This window comes from Uranotaenia lowii, chromosome 2 (assembly GCF_029784155.1).
Source record: "Uranotaenia lowii strain MFRU-FL chromosome 2, ASM2978415v1, whole genome shotgun sequence".
In the NCBI taxonomy this organism is placed as follows: Eukaryota; Metazoa; Arthropoda; class Insecta; order Diptera; family Culicidae; genus Uranotaenia; species Uranotaenia lowii.
The window spans coordinates 313029946-313054383 of record NC_073692.1 but is presented as its reverse complement, the minus strand read 5'-3'; the positions used below and the strand labels follow the sequence as shown (position 1 = coordinate 313054383).

Sequence of the window (24438 nt, the reverse complement as noted above, 5' to 3'; positions counted from 1 at the left end):
GCAACGTAAAAAGGTGAATCTCATCGTGTAAATCGCGCGGATTAAATGATGAAACGTCATCCCGTTTGGTAACCTACACCAAATATTCTGGCAAAAATATTCCTTTTATTGAATCTTTGGAGATCTTTGAATAAAGTTAAGTTTTTCCCGGGATTCGGAAACCACCACTGGAAATGAATGGAATGTTTGTTGAATGAAATTCAACGGTTTTCCGGTACGAGTGTGATACCTAGATTGTGAAACGGTCAAATTAATTGCATAACCAAAGGCGTTTTAATAACTTAACAAATTATGTTCTATATAAGAGCTCCGTAAAACGCTTTCAGATGTTTAGCAACTTATGTTCTACGTTAAAGTTCCAGAACGCTTCAAAGCGTTTGCCAGGATAAAAGTTTACAAACCCAATGCTTAAAATGGTCTGATGCTTGCTTTAAATGTTTTTGAAAAGTTTTTACATATTTTTATACACCTAAAAGTTAATTGATGTATCTGACCTTATTTAAAAAAATATATTTCGGAATGTAATTCAATATTTCAGTGTTACCTGCATGGCTCATAACTTAACACTAAACGTACCGGAGGCGGTCAAATGACGGTTTTTGAACTTTAAACGATGATTACGCCTTATATAATTGTTTTTTCGCAAATTTAACGACAGGACTATTTTTGTTTTTGAAATGCAAGTATTTTCGCGTTTTTAAATTTTTTTAAAGTATTACGGTTTTCGAATAACGTATGTGGTATACCTATTCATACCGCGAGCGGTCAAATGACGGCAAACACCGTTTTCGCTAAAACTCCCTTGTTTCTCAACCGATTTCTACCAAATTTATAGTTTTGAAAAGCTTATAACTCGACTCAAATATGTTTCTCAGACAATTTTCAGCTATAATCAATAACTTTAAAGTTATTTACAGTACAAGAAAAATTTTATGAAAAAACATGCTTCAGGAAAAAGGTTGTAAATCTGTTATTAAGTGCTCGAAAAAAATTTCACTTAGTGCCTGAGAAAGCTGAAGTTAGAAGCTATATGTTGCACATATGGAAATTTTTTTTTAAAATTTTCTAAGATCATGGCCACTAAAAATGTAAAAAAGTTGTGTAAAACCCGTACTTTTCAATCAATCAACCGCCAAAGCTGTTCCTGTTACAGTAGAAAATTTTGAAAAAGTGAATTGAAAAGTAGACGTAATTTGTCACATTTTGGCATCTTTAGATTTTTGAAATACGAAGTACATAATTTATGACGACTTTTCAAAGGTAGCTGTTTTTCGAACTTTTTATAAATTTGGATTTTCTAAGACAATTCCTACACCTAAGCTCAGCTTTGCACTGGATTTTGAGTACGTTAACGTAAGGTTTAGGCAATAAAACTATATGCAAAAGAAAGCAAATTTCATACCGGTTCTAGTGGTGTAACTGCATTGGCGGTGCAATGCTTGGCAAAAATATGATAAATAAAACAGTGAACTAGTTTCTGAATTTTGAGAAGTCAGCACAAATTCTTGCTTGGCAGACGGGCGCAGTGGGTGGTAATATCTCAAAGCTATTTTGCACACGAAAACGGATGAAAAGAAACGAAAAAACAAACAAGCATTAGATCAAAATTTCTAGTTTTACTTTCAGAAATATAGGTATTTATTATATTTTTGTACGGCATTGCACCGCCAATGCAGTTACATCACTAGAACTGGCATGAAATTTGCTTTCTTTTGCATATAGTTTTATTGCCTAAACTATACGTTAACGTACTCAAAATCCAGTGCAAAGCTGAAATTGGGTGTAGGGATTGTCTCAGAAAATCCAGATTCATAAAAAGTTCGAAAAACAACTACCTTTGAAAAGCCGTCAAAAATTATGTATTTAGTATTTTAAAAATCTAAAGATGCCAAAATGTGACAAATTACGTCTACTTTTCAATTCACTTTTTCAACATTTTCTACTGTAACAGGAACAGCTTTGGCAGTTGATTGATTGAAAAGTACGGGTTTTACACAACTTTTTTACATTTTTTGTGGCCATGATCTTAGAAAATTTTTAAAAAAAATTTCCATATGTGCAACATATAGCTTCTAACTTCAGCTTTCTCAGGCACTAAGTGAAATTTTTTTCGAGCACTTAATAACTGATTTACAACCTTTGTCCTGAAGCATGTTTTTTCATAAAATTTTTCTTGTACTGTAAATAACTTTAAAGTTATTGATTGTAGCTGAAAATTGTCTGAGAAACATATTTGAGTCGAGTTATAAGCTTTTCAAAACTATAAATTTGGTAGAAATCGGTTGAGGAACAAGGGAGTTTTAGCGAAAACGGTGTTTGCCGTCATTTGACCGCTCGCGGTATGAATAGGTATATACAAAGTGTCGGTATGTTTAGTGTTAAAGGCTGGAAATTTCTATTTTTTTTTGTTATTATAAAAAGGTTGAGGTTTAAGGATTTCGATTGTTCTATTGTTTCGTAACTGAGAAAATGCATTTTAAGTTACCAATCAGTATCGTTTTTTTACATTCCTCCGGTTTTCGTTAACCTTCCTTCAACAATATTAAAACCTTTATTTAAACACAAAAAAAACTCTTCTTTAAAAATAACAGAAAATAATGCTAAAATATATCCTATCATCATTTTAAAGGTGGTTCTATAATACAAATTCGCGTGTGCGTTTCGTTGCATAATGCATTTCAATGGTGTTCTGGAATCCGGTTCATTCCTTTTCAGCAGTTGGTTTTTTCTTCAGGATAGCATGATGATACCAATTTAGAGGAGTGGTGCGTTATCCCAATGTTAGCATCATTTTTATGTTCGTCAACCATACAGTTCTGACGGCTTTTAATCGGATTTGTTGCGTGTTCGCAGGTCCAGACAGTTTGCGTTGATTTCCAGCTCCTTGATGGGTTCCCCTCTTAGATAGGCTTGGGCGTAGAAGTTACCGAACAGCAGGATGAACGATATCATGTAGCCAATGAGGGTGTAGTGCATCCACAGCGGAAACTCACATCCCGTTACAATGCCGTTTATTCCGAGCATCATGGCCACGGAGAATTGAATCTGCAATTAGGAAACAATGGTTTTGTTTCAATTTGCAGAAAAAAAATCGGTTAGCCACAAATTAAAACTTACCAGTTGGAGGATCGTAAGATATTTCTTCCACCAGAGATACTTGTTCATATGTGGTCCGACTGCAGACAATCCGTAGTAAGTGTACATCAATACATGGATAAAGGAGTTGACCATTGCCGGTAAGAATGCTGTTGGGTAATTTTAGATTTAAAAAAAACAATGTTATTCATATTCATATTAATATTCATATTCATAGAACCATAGAAACCATAGAAACCATCTATACGTCTGCGAATCCATATTTATTTAAGTATCCAAGGAAGAGGTTTTGTGAGAGTGGGTAAGGCAAGTTAGTTCCCTACATCTGCTATGCTCCTAGATATTTCCTGAGGAAACTCCTCTCCTGTTTTAGAGGCATTAATTAGAATATTTAGCGAACATCGTTTGTATATTTTTTAAACTGCTAGCTTGTTGTCCTTTCTTTTATCCCTGTCCATTTTCCTAGTTTATAGAACGGAATCTAAGATTTAACTCAATTCAACAATTATTCAACTATAAAAAAAAGCTTAACAAGGGTTTTGGAATTTGAGAATTATAAAAACACTTTTTATTGATAAACATTTTTAAAGCTTTTAATTGACTTGATTTCAATTTGAAACTAAAAGTTCTATAAATTATCTAATATGTTTTTAATCTTTGTCTCAAAGCTATCAAATTCAATTATTATTCAGAATAACTCTTAATAAAAACTTAATCACAGCTTTGTTTAAATATCGAACTTTAAATCCAATATTGAAATGAGTAAGAAAAATTCAAAATAGATGTGGTTAAGTAAGGATAAAACATACCATTAATACTTTGTTTTTTTTCAAATTCAATTCAAAATTTGCCGCCTGGGATAAATCTTGCTGTGCGTTTCAAAAGTTTGTTTTTTCATCTGATCTCTAATGAAAAGAACTGCCCTGAGTAACGCAAAACGCATTTCACGGGAGGATTTAAAGAAATAAGGGATGAACAGTAAAATTAAATCGTCTTATCTGAAGTGATCTAAACAAAACTTAAAAAGAGTGGGGATTTGTGTTTAATCTATAAAATATCCCCTTTTGCATGGCTATAGTAGAACGACAACGCGGACAAACATGGAAAAGTAAAATAAAGGAACGGGCTCACCAAGAATGCCAAACAAAACGCTAATCCTAGATGTAGAGTAGTCTGCGACCCGCCAGACAAAAGCTTAAGGGGTAGTTTTTTACCCGAAAGTTTCGTTTCTTAGCCAATTTTCCGGACTATTGAAATTTGCTTCAATTTTTGGATGACAGAAAAAACGCGACCTCTTCGCTCGGCCACAGCCTACTCAGTCTCTTTATGTTTTAAATATTTTTTGAAGCCATTACTTACTTAAAATCTTCTTTATTTATGTTATTTTAATACAAGGATTTGTTTTACATTTCAAGAGATGTGTTGTCGTAACATTTCAGCTTCGATTTTTTTTTATGTAATATTAATTTTTGTTTTCAACATGAAAGTTTTTAAATGATAGTTTTGAAGCTTGGCTTCCGCTTTTGCTTATAATTATCCTAAACCTACATACCTAACCTAACTTATGATAATCAATTGTCAAATATATCTCTTATCGTTGCATATTCTGAGACTCTCGTTTTAGCTATGAATTTTTCTTTGATTTTTATAAATCTTGTTATCAGCAAGTCCATATTTGCTTTTTCGTGAACTGTGGTAGTTCTAGTACTTTTTATAAGATTCAATATAATTTTTAGAAATCTATTTTGTATGGTTTGTAACTTTTTTAAATGACTTTTTGCGCAAGTGTCCCAGATAGGAGCTGAGTAATCAATTACTGGAAGTACAATTTGTTTATAAATGGCTAATTTGTTTTTCAAATTGAGTTTAGATTTCTTATTTATGAGAGGGTACAATCTATTTAGCATAATCAAACATTTGGTTCTAGTGTTTTCTACATGACTACTAAACAGAAGTTTATAATCGATTGTAAGTCCTAGATACTTCACAGAAGTAGACCATGGTAGTTGATTATTTTCAAGAATTACATGGGTTTGTGGTTTGTGTTTCCATGATTGGTTTAGTGGGAACAAGATAATTTGTGTTTTCGCTGTATTCAGTTTTATCTTCCAAGTATTTGTATATTCCAAAAAACATTGAGGCAATCTTGGAGCTTTTTAACCAATTGATTAGTTTTTCTACCTTTTACGGAGATAGCCGTATCATCCGCAAACAAGGATAGTTGGCCGTTATGCGGAGGTGGTATATCTGATGTAAATATTGAATAAAGAACCGGCCCAAGTATGCTCCCTTGGGGAACACCTGCATTTCATATTCGTCTGATTTAGCGCCTTGAAGATGTACTTGGAATTTCCTATCAGTTAAATAGTTCAGTGTGATTTTAACAATATATGTAGGAAAGTTATACCTTACTAGTTTATGCACTAAGCCGTTCGTCCAGACGTTGTCGAAGGCTTTCTCCACGTCAACAAAGGCCATCGCTGTGGAGTAACTCAATGATTTATTACGTTTGATCATGTTAACTACTGATGTGATGTAGAATGTCCTTTACGGAAACCAAATTGTTCATTCATTAGGATGTCGTTTTGATCAATGTGCATTTGTAGTCTAGACAAAATGACTTTTTCAAAGACTTTACTTATTGATGACAACAAACTAATTGGTCTGTAACTTTTTGCACTTGTCGGATCTTTGCCCGGTTTCAAAATAGGAATTACTTTCGATTTTTTCCAGCACGTGGGGAAGTAGCTTAGATTTAAGCAGCTATTGAATATATTACACAATTGTGTTAGACTATTGTCGCTCAAGTGTTTTAGTACAATATTCATGATACCGTCTTCGCCAGGTGCCTTCATATTTTTCATACATTTAATAGTTGACTTCATTTCTTGAACAGTTATTCTTTTATCATTTGGAAGGTAGCAATTAGTATTTTTCAAAGTTTCAATAGTTTGGTTTACAGTGTTTTCCATTTGGCTAGACATAGAAAGACCTATTTCATGTGATTTTACAATATTTTTTGCTATAGCATTGGCCTTTTCATTTGGAGTTATTAATATTTCATTATTACATTTCAGGTGAGGGATCGGTTGTGGTTTAGTTTTAAGAATTTTTGCCAATTTCCAAAAAGGCTTAGAATAATCTTTCAATTTAGCTAAAGCATCATTAAAGTTCTTATTTTTTAGACTAAACAAGCGATTTGCGATTATTTTCCTCAGCCTATTTATGTAAGTTTTTACAAAAGGATTCCTAGTTCTTTGGTACTGACGAACAAACATATTTCTTTTACGTATAAGAAGTTTAGTGAATGAATCTATACCTAGTACACTGATGTTAACTGGAACTTCCTTGATGTTTATAGCAACTGCAGCTTGGATAACTTCGATGAAATGGGCCAACGTTTCTTCTACGCCGGTGATGGAGTTGATAGCCGGATTGGGATCGAGGCGGGCATCGATGGTACTATTAAGCCTCTCCCAATTGACGTGATGATAATTCCTTCGCGTGAATGGTGGTCTTGTAGTTTCCAGGGCACCTACCCTGATGCTGACAGGGAAGTGGTCGGAGTCTAGTTCTCTGATGGTGGATGCTTCGCTTATACCAGATGTTAGATTCGAGAGGAATATATCCAAAGTAGAAGCTGAGCCTCTTGGTGGGAAATGTGTAGGAGACGGTGAATGATGAACTGCATAAATACCATGTTGAAGATCCTCCATCAACAATTTTCCGTTAAAGTTTGCTCTTGTGTTGCCCCAGCTAGGATGTCTTGCATTTAGGTCCGTACCGATGATATATTTACAGTTGACATGAGCCAACTTTTTCAAATCCTGTTTAAAGAGCAGATCACTTCCGTCGCTAGTCTTCGCTTGCCTTCCAAAGTAAGCACTGATGAGCCTTAATTTACCCATGTTCGTGTTTAATTCCACTCCAATAGCCTCAATGACTTGTGTATTGAAATGGGGTAGAGATTGGAATTTAACTGACTTTTCGATGATAATTGCTACCCCGCCCCCGTTTGATCCTTCTCTGTCGCAACGAACAATGGAATAGTTGGGGATGGTCATTTTAATGTTGGGTTTTAGATGAGTTTCTGTTATTAAGGCGACTTTGATCTTTTTATCCATAAGGAACTGGGTAAATTCGATCACTTTAGGTTTAATTGACCTAGCGTTCCAATTGATAATGCGGATTTGGCTAGCGTCCATATTGGATAATAAAGACTCCTAATGTTTCTACTTGATCTTGCCGAGTGCGGCATTTTCTTAATTTGTCAGACATCTCCAAGAAAATACTGACCAATTCTGCTGGAGAATACATATCACTATTTTGGTGATTGTTTTGACTCACCTGGGGAAATTCGGAAGGATTTGGGGCAGTTGCGCATACCGTGTCCGAAGTTCAAACACCGCATGCATTGTGTCACATCACGATGCGAGCCCCGGTAGACTTCCCAGGAGACGATGACACTGGAGATTGAGCGAACTGCTTTCAATGCGTTTAAGGTGATGGTGCCTCTACGGAAGTGTACTAGATAGAGGCAATCTCGGAATTCTTGTCCTCCTTGCCTCCGGGAGATTATATGGACGGCCAGTGGTTGAAGCTTGTAGCGCTGGATAAGTTCCTGCTCGATGATTTTCTTGTCCATGGAAGGTAGCCCTCGAACCACCGCCTTGAATGGTTTTTCCTCCTGAACGTCATGAGAAAAGAATTCCGTGTTGAGCTTTTTCAGACATGTTTTAGTGCGATCCAATTCGCCTTTGGTTTGCACCACGATTTTGATTCCGATCCTCGTAAATTTGAATTGGGCTTTGATGAGGTTAATTTCCAGCACGCTTTTCAGTTTGTCGAGCGAAATATTTCTGGCTACGATCGGCGGCAGTTTGGATTTGCTTTTTGGTTGTTGTTCCAAAATGGCGTCATCTTCTCCGAACCCATCGAATTCACTTTGATTTTCCACAGTGGCCGCTTCGGTAATAACGCTCTGGTTCCCCAGCGAGCGAGGAGCGCAGGCACCATCGCGACTTGTTGACGGTGTTGCTTGAGAGATGTCGGTCTGAATTCTTGAGGGAACAGCGTTTGGTGGAACACTTTTCGCTTTTTTCGTCCCCGTTGGAGGACTGTTTGATTTCGAGCCTTTGCCTGACGAACGCCGGCGCTTGCCCATTAGGTGTGTCTGTGTTTGTGACAACAGACGAACGAGAGAAAAGTTCACGCAGCAAAAGTAAAATAGGTACGTCCTATCGCGTCAACGGCTCGATACTGAATTTGAAGTCATAAAATCTATTTACATTATGTCCTACTTATTTACAGACTGTTAATGTTAGCTATCCCATGAGAGCAAGTTAACTGGTATTGGGAAAAGGTGGTTGAAATTTTGACACTTACGGCACATTTTGAAAATTTTGCCATGTAAAAACATTTTCAAGATCTGTGGCCTTCTAGTTTTTTTTACAACACGTGTTGTATTTTCGCATGCTGTGATGCAAAAATAGTAATATTTCTATCACATACGGCTGAAATAGAAACAGTGTTGTAAAAAAATTCAATGCCCCAAGATCTTGAAAACATTTTTGCATGGTAAAATTTTCAAAATGTCAAAATTTCTACCACATTTTCCAAAACACCACTGAATTTGCTCTGAGAATATTTGTTTTTGATTGATTGATCAGTAGGGTGTTTAAATTGCAACTTTTTTAGAATTTCTAAAAGCCTGCAGTCCCAAGGTTTCCTTTTTGGCCAAAACAAACGACAGAATTTTTCAGATTTTTATAATGAGTTTAACGTACCCGGGTTTTGATTTGAAATTTTGTAAAAACGTAGCCCTAATTAATTAAAAATGTGATTTGATCAATGCATTGTTAGTCAATATTTGTTCCCAATTAAAATTTAAGAAAAAAAGACAGTTTAACCTGATTTAAGTTTATTTTTTGCAAAATCATGGCATCTGGTGGCTCTTGATTCCTAGCAACCCAATTTTTTTTCTTGCGAATGATAGAAACTTTAATGTAGATCTTTTCATCAGAACATTTCAGAATTTTAAAATCAATAAATTTCTTGTTAAAATAATATTTCTGAAAATAAGTCGGAAACACTGTCAGAGCTGCTAGTTTCTTTTGATGAAAAAGAATGCTCTGTTTGAGGCGTTATAACTATTTTTTCGCTATTCCTACCGCTTTGCGGTCTTCGGCAAAGTTATAGCCAAAGAATTTTCCAGAAAGTTCCAAGTTCCATCATTTGTCATGCGTGGGAACAAAATATTCAAGACTAAAAGATTGACATTATCCGAAAAAAAAATTTGCGTTTTTCTTTATACACTATTTCAATTTAAAACCCAGATACCTAAATCTCATATTAAAAATCTGCAAAAATTATATAGTTCATTATGAGAGAAAAAGGAACTACAGGGTTTTTAAAATTCGAGAAAAGTTGCAATTAGACACACCCTATTGCTCAGTGCTCCAGAAGGAGGCTTTGGCAATATTTAATAAATTTCAATAAACTGCAGGATTTAGGCAAATGAGACCAGCCACCAAAGTCAAAAGTAAACACAATTTTGCACTCAATTCATACTTCGAAGGAAAACAGGAACTTTTGAAAACATGTAAAAAGTAGTAAAAGTTTTGCGGAACAAATTATTTAAAAACGCAAGATTTTTCTCTGGGAAAAAATTGGAGATCGGTAGAAATCCCCTAATATTAACCGAAAAAACCCTAAGAAGAGGGTTCCGATCCCCAGCTAGATATACTTACTGCTTCCACTCGGGACCCACTTGACGCCGATCCACCAGAACGAAAACATCGTACTGTGATGGTACACGTGCAGGAACGTCAACTGGTTGTCCTTCTTGCGCAGGATGAAGAAGAAGGTATCGGTAAATTCCAGCACCTTGGAGAAGTAGTACCACCAGACGGCGCTGACGATCTTCGTGTGGTGATGGGGTTTGGGGAGGAAAAAAAAGGGAGAAATTAATGAACATCAGAAATTTTCTACGCCCGAACTTGGTTCGGACTTATCGGTTTGGCGGAAAGTGAAATTAAAACGAAATCGAAAGTTTATGAGGGCTCGTCAGCCATAAGTAAGCGATCGAACATGACAAATTAAGATCCTCTTTTTCGGGTGTCTTTTGCGCGTGTTGGAGCCTTCATGTTTTTAACTGGATATCGATAGCCCATTGACAAGCTGTCCGCGCATGGGGAAGTAAATATGTCGGCAGTAAATTCCGATTGAGTCTTTTGTTTCATCATAAACTTGAAGTTGAGGTCAACAGGACATAAAGGACAAGCGTTGTCATTTTGTTTGGCTGGAAGTTTATTACAGGTTGAAAGGGCAACTGAACATGTACCAGGAACTTGTAAAGGCTACCGATCGGGAAAAAAGACCCGTCATGAATCGAACCTTTTTGTTTTGTCAATTACGAAACCGGTACATGTAAACATACATCAATTCATCAAGTTCGATGGGGTTTCACATTTCACACCGCGTCGTGTCCTGGGATGTCAACTTACCCTCATTTCCGAAGCGCTAAAGTTTTGTCTGCAGGGTTCGCAAATATAGCTGTACCTCAACAGCGTAGAACCAATGAAGAGCTGAAGGCATATGTACAGATTGAGCAGTGCCATCACTAGATTGTAAGGTATCAGAATAGCATTGAGATCGAAGGGTTTTCGACTGAAAAGAAAAAAATCGAAATTTAGTAGATTAACACAACTGATTTCAGACGTCAAACTTCGATCGCTCACTACATACTCCCTCATGAGTTTGGGTCCGATCCAGACGATGAACAGGTAGGCGCAAACGCAGAGGAAGGTCGGAACCGGGGAGTCCACCAGGGGCCATCCTTTCGTTCGGGGATCGGCCAGTGTGAGGGTCCATTCGTAGTAGCCAAACACGTCATAGAACGGTATGCTGTCCGATATGTTGTTGGCCATTTTGTTTGATGAACACCCCTGGGTAGATAGAGAGCTGCAATAGAAGTGAGCAAGTTAGATAAAATTATAAATTTTAATTTGGTAATTTTATTTCTTAATTTATCTCATCAGGCTTTTAACGATCCTGCCAGTAACAATTTTTATGTTAAAATGTAACCATAATTGTAATTTTAAACAATCACCAAAACCCACATAAATACCCACCGTTCTAAGGAAGGTTGCCTTTAAAATTTTGTGTTTTCGACATAAAAATCTGCAATCCGGTAATCTGGCCTCAAAATTCTAAGACAAGTTTCTATGATATTAAAATTGGGTCATTTTTCAGGCAACCACCTCGATCTCCCCCGTTATTATTTTTTTGTTATGAACAAAAAATATTCACACTGTTCTTAAATTATTTTTACAGACATAACATTTAATAATAAAATTCTTAGTTAATTTGTCGATAGAAATGGTAAGCTTTGAAATTGCTTAAATCTCGTATTTTAATTTTTCGCATTCCAAGAAATAACTGAGCAAACAAAAGTCCAATAGCTTTATTTCGAAATTTCGATAGCAAATCGAAATTCTGAAAATAAAAGAAAATTGTGAACTATGTTCTAAGAATTAAACGTTTTTCTTGGTTTGCATATATCATTTGGATAAATATATCTTAATCTACACTAACTAAATGCAAAATAAAGATCTGAAAATCTCTTTGAATTGATATAAGTCAAAAAGGGAATAAGTGTATAACAACTTTTTTCGAGAAAACGTGCTTTTAAATTGTTGAGTTTGAACATTTTACATACATTTTTCCAACATTTGGAATTCTTTTGAACGTAAAAGTATGCGAATATTATTTTCAACACGCGAAAAAATCACTAAGAATAATTCAAAACATGGAGAATGGTTTGGCAGTTTTTAATCAAAATGGATATTTTTTTTAACTTATACCCTAATACATATATGCAAGCAACAAAAATGATTCATGAAGATAAATCTAATTATACTTGATGTGACCTGAGCATATGTTTTTTCTAGCGTTTTAAAAAATCTGTTATTTTTTTTATTTCTTTGAGTACTCTAGAACAATTTGTTTTTTTTAGCCCGCCAGTCAATCTTATTTCTGAAATTTGGCCCGCCTGTTGAAAATTTTGGTCACCCATGCTTAAGAAGATGATGGGCGTATATTTAACTTTTCTGAACTTGTTCTATGCGCAAGAGTGGGTGACGCAAAATACGACTAAATTTAAAAAGTCATAATAGAAACATGGAGATATAATTTTTATTCAAAATTATTTCGGATTATAACCATATTATCTTCTGTTCTTCCTATTGATTTTCAAAGTTGGACATTTTTTGAGTGGGTTACACGCTAGGCGACGAACGTGTTAATTTCAATCTTAAAACAATAGTTTACAATTTCTGTATGATTAGAAAAAGGATCGTTTAACATCGTATTCAAAATTCAAAGACATCGAAATCAACTTTTTAATCTAGTTTCATATTCTTTAAAGTTTAAAATTTTCATTTTCATTAGCCACTTTGATTTGATCTTTTTGATTTTTCGAAAACTCGCCAATTGAATTTAATAATTTAGATGTTTAGTTTAGTTTGTGAATCCAAGCACTGATGAGAGATTTTAGTTTTATGTACTTAACATTGTTCTTTGAATCAGATAGAAGTTCTCGGAAGTTCTGATGAATATTTAAAAAAAATATTGGAATTTATAATTTAGAATTTGGTTTCAAATCTAAATCTTAATTCTGAGATTTGAAGAGTAGTACACAAAATTGAACCAAAATTTTAATTATCAATTTCACAGGTCTAGAAAATTTATCTTTTTCACGGTGCCAAGAATTTCAAAACTGATTTTTGAAGCACTGAATCTTAATATTAAAGGGTTTGTTTAAAAAAGAAAATAAAATCAATTTGAAAAGGCTATTAATAGTTTGACAACGCCGAATATACGTATTTAGGATAATCCAATAAAAGGTTTTTAAAATACTAATAAGCTTAACTATATATCGAAGTTTGGCCTTTTTTATTTAATCGTTTGTTTTTCTTTTATTTTAAATTTTCATAATAAAAGATAATATAAAGATGAAAACTTCCTAAATCAGTTGTTAGGCAACTGTGAAATCTTTTTTCTTTTTTAAAAGGATTTTTCTCCGTATTTTTTCATTCATGATCCATTTGCATGAACGAACTCTGAAAACATTACTTTCAGTATTAAGAAAGTTATCTTTAATCAGAGGATGTTATATGATTTAAATCGCCGTAATTCTTATGATTATAATTTTAATGGCATGTTCGGCGCAATGAAAAACTAGAGAGAATTTTATTTTATAGAAATTTTAAGGAAAGGTGGATAGGCAGGCATTAGTGCGCCAATAGGAGAAAGCTTGATAGGTGTTGATATTTTAGGCTAGAGGGCGTGTTGATGAAAAGCTCCAATGAATTGTCCCGCCTTTGCTCTACACTAGCTAACTATAGGTACATGAGAAACTCAGAAAGAGAATTCCCATGTATAGCCAACAACCCATGGGCCTACTGAGCTTTCCTCATGCGAGAACAGTTCTAGCGACGTTGCCATTTTTCAGATTCTCGCTGCGAATAGTTGCTACTTGTCGATTTTTTCGTTTTTCACATTTTATCTATTCTGCGTTCGTACTTTTGGCCAAGTGTCAACTTTTGAACCGTATTTTCTAGTTGTATTTTTTTCTTTTTGCCAATGATTGTTTGTTATATGATTTTAATCGCCGTAATTTTTATGATTATACCTTTCCTTCAAATTTCTATAAAATAAAATTCGCTCTAGTTTTTCATTCCGCCGAACATGCCATTATAATTATAATCATAATTCAAATGGCTAAATATTTGTTTGCTTTTGCAAATAAAGTGGAAAAATGCGGGCAAAGTTTGGGCAATCTGACAAGCCTAATCTTATTGAAATTCAGTATTCGGTACTTAATTTCTATCAACAAGTGAGGAAATGTTCGAAAAACTGTAGTCAAATTGTTGACCTGGGATAAGGTATCGAGGTTTTTGTTTTAGTTTTGAGTCGAGATCGTTACTCTTGGATCATTTTGGTCGTTCATCTAAATTGGATTAAAACTTTGAAATTTTGAGTTTAGAAAACAGTATTTCGCTTCACATGCATCAACCGGGGTGAAAGCTGGGAAAGACGAAACCGCTCTAAATCCAGCGGTCAGGTCGACGAAAATTATAATGAACCATTTTGTGTTTCATCTCTTTGTAAATAAAAATAAATTTAAGATTTCAAATTCTTTCTATTTATTTTTTAAAACTCCTAATAGGAATTTCGGAACAACAGAAAACATTTCTTCCAATTGGAATAAAAGATAATGGTTCAATGAATAAATGCTGTGGCAAAAGAAAATATCTTTAAATCATCAAATTTTCGTATCAAAGCATTAATATTTTGAATCAAAGATTATTCAAAAGTAAAATTTCTTGAAACAAAGGAAAATGCAGTTAAACTAATAAAATGTTTAGTTATTCCAAAATCAAAACAAATTTTTGCTGGTTTTAGCAATACTTTCCTTTGAAATAAAAAATATTTGCGTGTGTAACTTCAAAACTAGCGAAGACATAGTTGCCAATTTTAGTGTGTGTATGTACAATAACTCAGAACGTGCAATGTGTAATGGTATACCTAGAATACTGAGATATATTCCCATTATGCTAATAGCACACCACAATCATTTAGAAGAGCTAATAAATGCTAAAATTTTACGCATTTGTGACTGATTATATAAGTTCGATGGCCTTATCAACCACCCTCCTCATCAATCATCATCAGTATAACCATACAGAACTCACTGACGTAGGTAATTGATATTTGTAGCTTCAAATCAATCATTTCACGGAATTGATCGATCAAGAAGCTATTGTAATTACGACAACACACCGGTCTCCTATCAAGGGTCACCCCAAAAAGACACGAACCTCCTTCGCGACTCCCCTTATGAGAAAGATAACCCTAGCTGGAACTCTCTAGGTCGGGCGCTAAAAACACTAACGTGATTTGGTCAAGTTGATAATTTCCATACGCCAACCCTCACTTAGGGACCGGAACGAGTCTGTGCACAATACGACGAAACCACACTTATTCAGTCAATAATCCATGGTTATCAAAGTTTTAATTACATTTTACTGAAAATGTATGAACGAATAAAAGCGGCAGAGGCTGCCTCATGGTAATTTGTTACACGTTCTGCTGGGTGACATTCCAGGGAGGGTTATTTAATAAAGATCCTGGAATCGTTTACGAATAAATACTCGTGATCTCTGAAGGAAACACAATGGAAAATTTCAAATTAATCAAGTCACAATTTGGGTATATCCGTTTCTAAGTTATGTTTACACATTTCAGTGTCCATGATATGGTCAATGAAAGTGTTGCAATAATACTAAGTATTCGGACGAACAAAACCATTTTTGTTGAAGTTTAATATTGCAACTAATTTTAGCCCTTTAACATTCAAAATACCAAGGTCCAGAAATGGTCAGTCCTAAAAATTCGAAAAGCTATGACTTAACAACTAACGATTTGAGATTACGATGAGAGTTACATCGTTAAAAAATTGTTAAACATGCTGGATATGCCTCGAGTCTTTAACTTTTAGATCGTGTCATTGCTTTCAAATTTTCAATTGTACATAAATTTAAAATAAAAACGGAGCCCGTTGGCTGCTTGCGACCCTCGAGACTTGTTTGTGCGGCCCGCGTAGCTTTTCTCAAATTGAATTCATTTTTCGAATTTTTCCTTCGATAGATTGTTAGTTACCATATACGGAAATAATTAATACTTCATGACGGTACCTTTTCCAAATGTTGCTTACATTTTCCTCGAAATTTAAGGTTCATTGTTTTATTTTATAGGGATAGGTGCAATACTATTGACAGAAACGTAATATTGTTTTTTTTTCATTTAGAAACCATTTTCCAATTTCATTTAAGGCTTCGAACTTTAAATTCAATTACTAGCCAGTCAGCAAAAGCCAATAAAAATGTCTGAAGACTACTGATAAGCACATGATGATAAATACTACACCGCTGCAAGCTTTGTATGGAAAATTCAAATTCTTAAATTTTTACACTTCCCATAATTTTTGTTGTTGTTTTTGCTTCCAAAAATAGGAATGAAAATTTTGGAAGCTAATCCACTCAGTCCTGAATTAGCGCAACGAGTTTAAATTTTGTATGGAAAAACAAAATTTGTCAAAAATCGCCAGAGATGTACTGAAAGTTCCAAAAAATATTACTTTGGATGAATACTATTTCTTTGTTCTTCCAGTACAATTCATGTGAACAATGCCCAAACCAAAATTGTACCCAGGGAAAAGATATTTAATGTTATACCAAATTTGTCTTTTCCATTTTTTTTTAATTTTTAGCGTTTTTGACTGCTTATTTTTAAGCTGTATAACCATGATGAGAATGAGAATAAAAAATCTCAAAAAATCGCTTTCCATAGTCAGGAAATTCATTGATTTATATAACCTTTGCAAAAACATTTCATGAAATTATTGAAAGCTCTAGCAAGCAAAGTCTGCCATTTTTTTAATATTTTTCAATGGATTTAGATTTTTTATTTTGAACTTGTTATAACTTCTTTCTTGGAATGCTTAGCTGATTGTCATGTTAGAAAAAATGAAGCTTAAGAATAGTAAAACCCAAAAATCAAAGACCAACTTCATTTCAAGCTTATTTGAATTTTCTGGATGACCTCATGTGCAAAAATTTCTTCTTCCATACAAAATTGAAACGCGTTGCGCTAACTCAGGAATCAACCAAATAATAAAAAATTTAACATTGATGCTTGGTGACCTGACAGACATCCTAAGAACATTTGGGAGCAAAGTCATTTTTTGCAGCTGTCTTGGCTGGCTGTTTTGGCGATGTTGACTTTATAATACATTGTAATTAGATGAAAATTGATACACGATAGTTTTGAGTGACGTGCGATCGATTTGAGGTGTCAAATTCACTGTAAGGGGCCGGCAAAAGGGGTCGTTCATATTAACCTTTCAATATTTTTGCAATATCTTTGTTATCATACATCGGATTGGGATGAAAATTTGCCAACGATAGTTTTCAGGGACGGGCAATCGATTTCAGATGTCAAATGTTTTGCCAGGGATCGACGAAAAGGGTCATCCATATTAATTAATTTTTCACTTTTTTTTTAGCGATTATAGTCGCTTTACCATCTTTGTGGCATTCGCGACTTTATCAACGTTCCAGTTGGCGGACAAATATTGAAAAACTTATCCGGTACAACTGTGTTCGATATTTACTCTTGGGCTCGAACTCGCGGACATCGGCTCAGGAGACAACAGACTTGCCAACTGAGCTATATCACAAGCCCTAATTTTTCACTGTTTTTAGCAATATTGACGTTATTATGCAATGGATTGCTTTGAAAATTTGCAAACGGGTGTTTTGAGGAAAGAGCAATCGATTTCAGTTATCAAAGTAATAGAAGCCACCGAAAGAGGTTAAACAATGAATTCGGAAGTGCATCTGAAAAATGCTTTTCGATTAACTTTCATATCAACTGTTCATGACATATTCCAAGGTGAAAGCGAAACGGAGTTCGCATGGGATCAGCTAGTTTACCTATAAAATCTTATTTCATCAACTTGAGAAAAGCGCTTCTTAAACATAATTAATACCGTCAACTGAGGCATCATGCAGCACTTTTCAACTTCAATGGCTTCTAAAAATTTAATGCCCACAGATATTCGTACCGCTTGTGCATCAAAAGTTTTAAGGTTGATGGGACAACTAATTGAAGTAGTCAGAAAAATTATTGGTTTTACCAGTTATTTTTGAATTCACAAAACCGATTTTCACCCTACTAGGGGTAAGTTGCAACAAACTTCGTTTTTAATGAAAAATCGAATGAAAACGATTGAAAATATTTAGCTTTTGTTATATTTGTGATTTCATAACGCATAAAGCACCAATTGCAGTAATTTTTGATTTTCATCAAATTAAATTTTACAGTGCTGCATTGAAAAAAAATTCAATTAGAGTTCAACTCAGATTTATGTTCACCACTTGTAAAATCTATGAACTCAGATTTTAGAATTTCATCTTAGTTTTTGAAGTATCTACAATATAAATAATGTTAAACAACAAACCAATAAAATATATTTCCAGTGAATTCTGAGCCTGAAGATTAAGTACAAGTTATTTTATTAACAACTAGGCAGAAACATGTACTATTTGTTTATGTGCACGACTCTTTTGCTTGACACACTTAAATTGGTATCAATTAACTGCTTCCAACAAAAATAATTGCAAAAAACACTGAACATTCGATGAAACTTTTTCTGTCCCATGGCCTGAAATTCGATAATTGAAACCAATTTTACGTTCCTCAAAACTCTCTTGTGCCATTTTTTCTTTTCAAATTATATGTAAAATAACGTCAGGAACTTGAAAACAGTGAACAGTGAATATAGACACCCCTTTCGCCGAGTCAATTGCTCATAGTTTATAACCATCATCTGAACATTTTCATCTCAATCCGATGCATGATCACGACAATATCGCGAAAACAGTGAGAAACTAACATGGACGGCCTTTTTTTTTGACCACGATTCAAAACTTGACACCTGAAATCAATTATCTTTTCTGTTAAATTCCCATGTGTATATTTTCATTACATTTCTATGCTCAATCAAGAGAATATCGTAAAAACAGTGAACAGATAATAATCCCTTTTGCCGACCCCTGAGTCAAGATTTGAAACCTGAAAGCAAAAGAGCGTCCCTAAAAACTCCTATGCGGCCATTTTCATCTCAATCCAATGTAGAATAACGTCAATATCGCAAAAACATTAAAGTTGGGTATGGACGACTCCTTCAGCCGACTTCTAATCCGCAATTCGAGACCTGTTTTGTGTTTTGTTTTGGGAAATTTTGAATTTTAATTCCGTATCTGAATTTTGACTTTTGAAACTGAATAAAAATTTAGAATTCTAATTTGAAACCGATTTCTGAATCTTAATTCCAAATAAAAATTCCTGAAAACTATTCTTAACCAGAAATCTGTTATTTAAATTTTGAATCTTTGATTTTCTATATGATTTTTTTCTTCAATTATTTGTTTGTAATTCAACGTGTGAATCTCAATGAGAATTCTGAATGATGAATTTCTGATATTTCAATTCTGGATCATTATTCTGGAACTTTCGACGGTTTCAATTCTGTATTAGAATTAATAGTTAAAATTTTAAATTCAAATCCTTAAAATGTTTGTTATTTTATATATTTTCTTTTAACATTCAGGAATTTCTCCTAATGATGAACCGAACTGAAAATCATGAATAATAATATGGATACAGATTCCACAATTCGGTCATAGGCAACAAATTTTGATTAAAAAAACAAGAACATCGGAAATATTTCGATCCTAATCTTACCACATATTTTTCCGCGCTTTACCGGGCAGGGCAAATCCGGGCTATTTTATCTGAAAACCTCACAAAACCGGGCATTGGATTTTAAAGTTTACAAATCAAAATCTGAACCATATCCAGGCAAATTTAGGAATTCTTCAATTCAAATCAGCTTAGCTTAGTTTTATTGACTACTCACATCCACCTTTAATCATTGATCTCGAAATGCTTCATTTACAGATTTTTTTTTAAAATTAAAATCGATTCTAGAAGAACTTCGTATTTTTTTTTCATTTGATTTCAAACTATACATTTCGAATTCCATGATCACTGGCGTGGCTAAGCAGAACAAGTTCCACGTCGCCAATGGTTGCTACTCCGTGATTAATCGAGGTCATCAATTTTGCACAAAGTCCAAAAGAATGGTACTTGGGATTAGCACTACATTATCAATGTACAAAACTCATGCTCTCCTATTCTATAAATGATTAATAACGGCGCCAGCCACGTCCTAGTAGTCTATGGGGAGAAGGGAAGGATTGTTAGTAAGATACTCTTTACTCTTTACTACTTTGCATACAACAAAATTTTTTTTTTAAATAGTCAGAACCAAAGACAAGCTAGTATCACCAACTATGGAAACCGTCTATACGTCTGCGTATCCATATTCAAGTATCCAAGAAAGGAGTTGTGTTTGTTTGTGAAAGGTAAAGATCAGGAACCCTATTGGTAAATGGTGCGATCGTGATTTTCCCACACGTTTCCTAAGGAAACTCCTATACCTATGAGGCATTTGATAAATGTCCAATGAAAATGGATCGAGTTAAATATTGAAGGCAAATCAATACCATTCAAATTTCTCCCTTGATAAACTAGCTCTTTTTGTTCTAACCGTGATCCCCGTTGAAGCAAGAGTTTGCAAAAGGGCTTAAATGGTTGAAGACGGAATGTTATTGAAAATAAAAATGAAGTACATTAAAATATTTAGACACAAATTTTTCCAAATAGTTTTTCTATGATTATTCCCTTTTTGAAAACTCTTGTTCGCTCTTCTTTGCCTCACATTTAAAAATCTTAGTTTCATTGCTTAAAGAGCACTAAGTAATGTTTTGAATAATCAATACTTTTGAATACCTTTTAGATTTTTAACCACCAATTCGAGTAATATATTCAGCTTTTTAATTCGTTTTAAAAATTTCACAGACAAACTCAAAGTGATTAAAATTTATTCTGCTTTACCTACAGCTTTGAAAATAATAAATTATCTTTTCTTTTATATGCCTAGTAATTAAACAAAAGATTTGTTAAAAACAAATATCAAAAATTGCAAAAATTATACATCCATTAACATTTCTTCATTGGATCATGGAACCAATATATTTTACCTCTAGCACTAAACTTTTTAAGTGATCAAAATTATTAATATAAAATTTCCATAATCCACAGTAGCTGAAATCTCCAGCCGTACGAAAAAAAAATCGTAAATTTAAGTTTATCCTATATGTTTTGCATACATTCTAGAGTGTTCTGTGAAAACGCCTGAACCTACGGCTTTAAAATTAGTCTCGTACACAAGTTTTTGTAAAATATACCAATAACAATTTTCTCATGAAATAATTTAATCTGCTCCCGATAAATAGTTCGAAAACTTCGTTTCAATCATGAACTAGTAGCAATAATAATAGTAAAAATGCCAACTGAATCAATAAGTTTAGGGAAAAATAACATAGAAAAACACTTAGCTTATTATCAAACCGGATCCTTCTCGAAGTTCCACTCTACCCCAATACTAGTCCGGAGGGTCCAGCATCAGCCCTAGCTCCATCACTCGAAAAACATTGTTTTCACGTAGAAAACTAATCGATCGAATCTATTCACGTTTTTTTCACTTCACTTGAGGTCATTCCAACACAAATCAGAATTGTATCACATTTTTCGAATTTATTTTTGAAATATCTTCTCCAGAAGAAAATTTTCGACCGACAGAAAAACGACAAAATTGTACGCAGAAAAAACAAACGCGACTGCACTAGACCAAGGCCTACCCCTTTTTTCGAATTCTTCAAAAATCAAAAAGATAAGAAAATAAGATTGCGAGGTTTTGGCCTTAGCTCTGAGTCGCGATTGTTACTCTTGATTCACTTTACTCGTTCATCAAATTTTGGATAAGAATTTAAAATTTTTGAGTTTAGAGAAGAACATTTTGCTTAACATTTTTTGGACCCTCATGGGGAGGGGGATGGGTTAATCCCCAACTCCCCACCCCCGTTCATACGGCCATGATAGAAGTAATATAAAGTTTGTAGGTGATATAATTAAACCAATTCGTCATAAATATTGGGTAAGGTTTTTTACGGCATCGATTAATAATAATAATATTTATTAATGGCCCTATAACCTTGTAAGTCATTCAGGTCAGTTACGGCATCGAAAAATGTAGAAACTTGTAAATGTATTGCTCGTTTTTCTTAAATTTTCTATGAGAATAAAAAACTTTAAAAAACTTTCCTACGACATGAGAAACTATGTCATCCGTTAAATGATAACTTGGTTACATTATATTAAAATAAAAATTAAATGAGTGTTGTGGTATACAAATGTTGCATCTAACTCTGCTGTTGCATGATGCTCCGATTGACGGTACGAAGAATTATCAAAATTCCATGAATAATGAATTCATAGGTTATACTAGCTTTTTTACGAAAGTTTGAAATATCACAGATTAACAAATGTACAAGCTAAGTCTTGAAACGTGTGTAAAGTCCCAACGTCCATTTTGAATTAATTCTATGCTTTTTGGTGTCTAAGAACACCACAAAAAAAATTGTCAAAAGGAAAATTCAGTGGTTTCAAAAACAAATAGAAATATCTAGTCAGTTTTAAATGCATTGCATGATATTACTAGAACAATATTTTATTTACTAAGATACTTCGTCATAGCCATCTGTGGAAATTTGAAGGCGATTTTAACTCAAAATTGATCAGCTTTGTTGAATCAAAGCAATCGGAAGATTCCCTTTGATTCAACCACGGCATAAGAAAAGCTCAGATACCGGTATTTCGATACCAACTTACTATCTTCTTTAGTGAGCAATTTCGTAAAGATTTCGTTTCACTGAAGAAGATAGTAAGTTGGTATAAAAATACCGATATCTGAACTTTTCTTAAACCGTGGTTGAATTTAAGGGAATCTTTCGGTTGCGTTGATTAAGTAGAATTATTCATCCAAGTAGGCAAATAACACATATTAGAATCAGTTTTGTATTTTTGACTCTGGCGCCTCAAATAATGATTAAAACTTCATTGTTTTTCTAGATTATGTTTTCTCTTAGGTTCGTGTTCTTTGTAGTTTAGGCTCGCTTCTCAATTTCAACTAAGTAATTGTGTTTCACATCTTTTAATACTTTCAGCGCTTCTTGAAGGCTCAGCAATTCTTGAATTTAATTTTTAACATGATGGTGGTTCCATTCTTAATTCAACGTCATCACATCAATTTTAATCAATTTCAAGATCATCAAGAAACCACGAATTTTAAATTCAAGATGTGATTAAGAAAAAAATGTTTAAAAAATGTAAATGACTGGACTTGTCTTGAGTTGTAAATGAAATGAAGTTCATACTTCAAATAAAGACATGATTTTAACTTATCAATTTTTTTCTTTTTAAATGTTGGTTATATCTTCTAATTGTACCTTTTCCAAACGCAAGGATCAAATGTGGAATATTTTTCATGCTTAATATAACTATTTAACATTTTTTGAATATCATTCTTACCTTAATATTATATCCTTAATAGTATATCACAATCCCAGATTAAGTTCGTTGAATCACTTAGTTCATAATTATTATCTCTACAGATCTTTAGTTTGACCAATTTTCAGGTAAGCACTGCTTCAGTTTCACTTTATCATCCGATAACGAATATGAAATTTCCTTCCGCGTTATACTTTTTTGCTTGTTCAGCAGAAGAACCGAGGCTCTTGCAGCAAAAAGATAGAATTGCTTCGTGTTCTTTTTCCTTGGCAAAATTTTCCAAATATTTACGCCCGTCTTGAGGGATCTTCTTTTCCCTCAGTCGATATTTAAGTGTAATTTATTTTCATTTAATCCTATCGAAAAATTCCGTCCGAACTGCACTTCACTAGTACGATGGATTTGGGTTTAAAATTCATGCGCCGCCACCGCCGAAGGCTTCACGATTTTTGTTTGTTCTTGCACTTTCAACAAACTGACACAGTTTGTCGTTTTACTTCACTGTTTTTAGGCTGGGCTTCAAATTGGTTTTTTTTTTCTTTTCACAGGGTGCTTTAAGTTAAAATGTAGATGATTTAAATTTTGATTTTTGTTGTTTTTTTTTCTTAAATTTGAATATTGGATTTCGTTTTGTAAATCACGTGTGGAAGACTTCAATTACTAAAAGATGTGAATAGTTAAAATCAAAATAGAAATTTTCCGAAAGAATCTGAGGCTGAGTCTGGACAATGTGCACTGCTCAACGGTTCAACGGACAATGGATGTTCCCTGCTGGACGGCAGCCGCGAAAAAGGTAAGAAAAATCCGCTGGTGTCGCGGATTTTGCTGTTGTTGTAATTGGTTGTAAAACGTGCGGCGCGACTTGACTCTCGATGCTTAAGTCACCTGTACACGGTCGCACTGGGCGGCTTCTGTTGATTCTCCCGGCCTAATGATGGTGTGAGACGAGAACTGTTCGAACTTGACGAAAAAAGATGTTGATGGCGCACTCGCGGTGTTGTCTTGATGCCTAGAATGTTACAAAAATCAATTCAGAACTAAATGGTTTTATTATTTGTTATGTTACCTACTTACTTAGCAAGGGGGTGAGTAAGTATGTGTGTAATTTTACTTATTTACATACTTACTTACTTACTTACTTACTTACTTACTTACTTACTTACTTACTTACTTACTTACTTACTTACTTACTTACTTACTTACTTGCTTACTTACTTACTTACTTACTTACTTACTTACTTA

The 24438-nt window shown here is 34.0% G+C and overlaps 1 protein-coding gene across 2 annotated transcripts; it reads right to left on the bottom strand.

The window, feature by feature from the left end:
* Nucleotides 1–2474: 2474 nt before the first annotated feature.
* Nucleotides 2475–23967, bottom strand: LOC129748647 (elongation of very long chain fatty acids protein 4-like). 2 transcript variants are annotated; one of them, XM_055743317.1, is made up of 6 exons: nt 23218–23967; nt 10843–11058; nt 10602–10764; nt 9846–10017; nt 3118–3245; nt 2475–3045 (listed from the first exon to the last, which is right to left on the bottom strand). In XM_055743317.1, the coding sequence occupies exons 2-6, from the start codon at nt 11022–11024 to the stop codon at nt 2827–2829; spliced, it is 864 nt and encodes a 287-aa protein (XP_055599292.1). In that variant the 5' UTR covers nt 11025–11058; nt 23218–23967; the 3' UTR covers nt 2475–2826. The 2 variants fall into 2 exon arrangements, with proteins under 2 accessions (XP_055599292.1, XP_055599293.1); XM_055743318.1 differs by lacking the exon at nt 23218–23967 and having other exon boundaries at nt 10836–10943.
* Nucleotides 23968–24438: the final 471 nt, after the last annotated feature.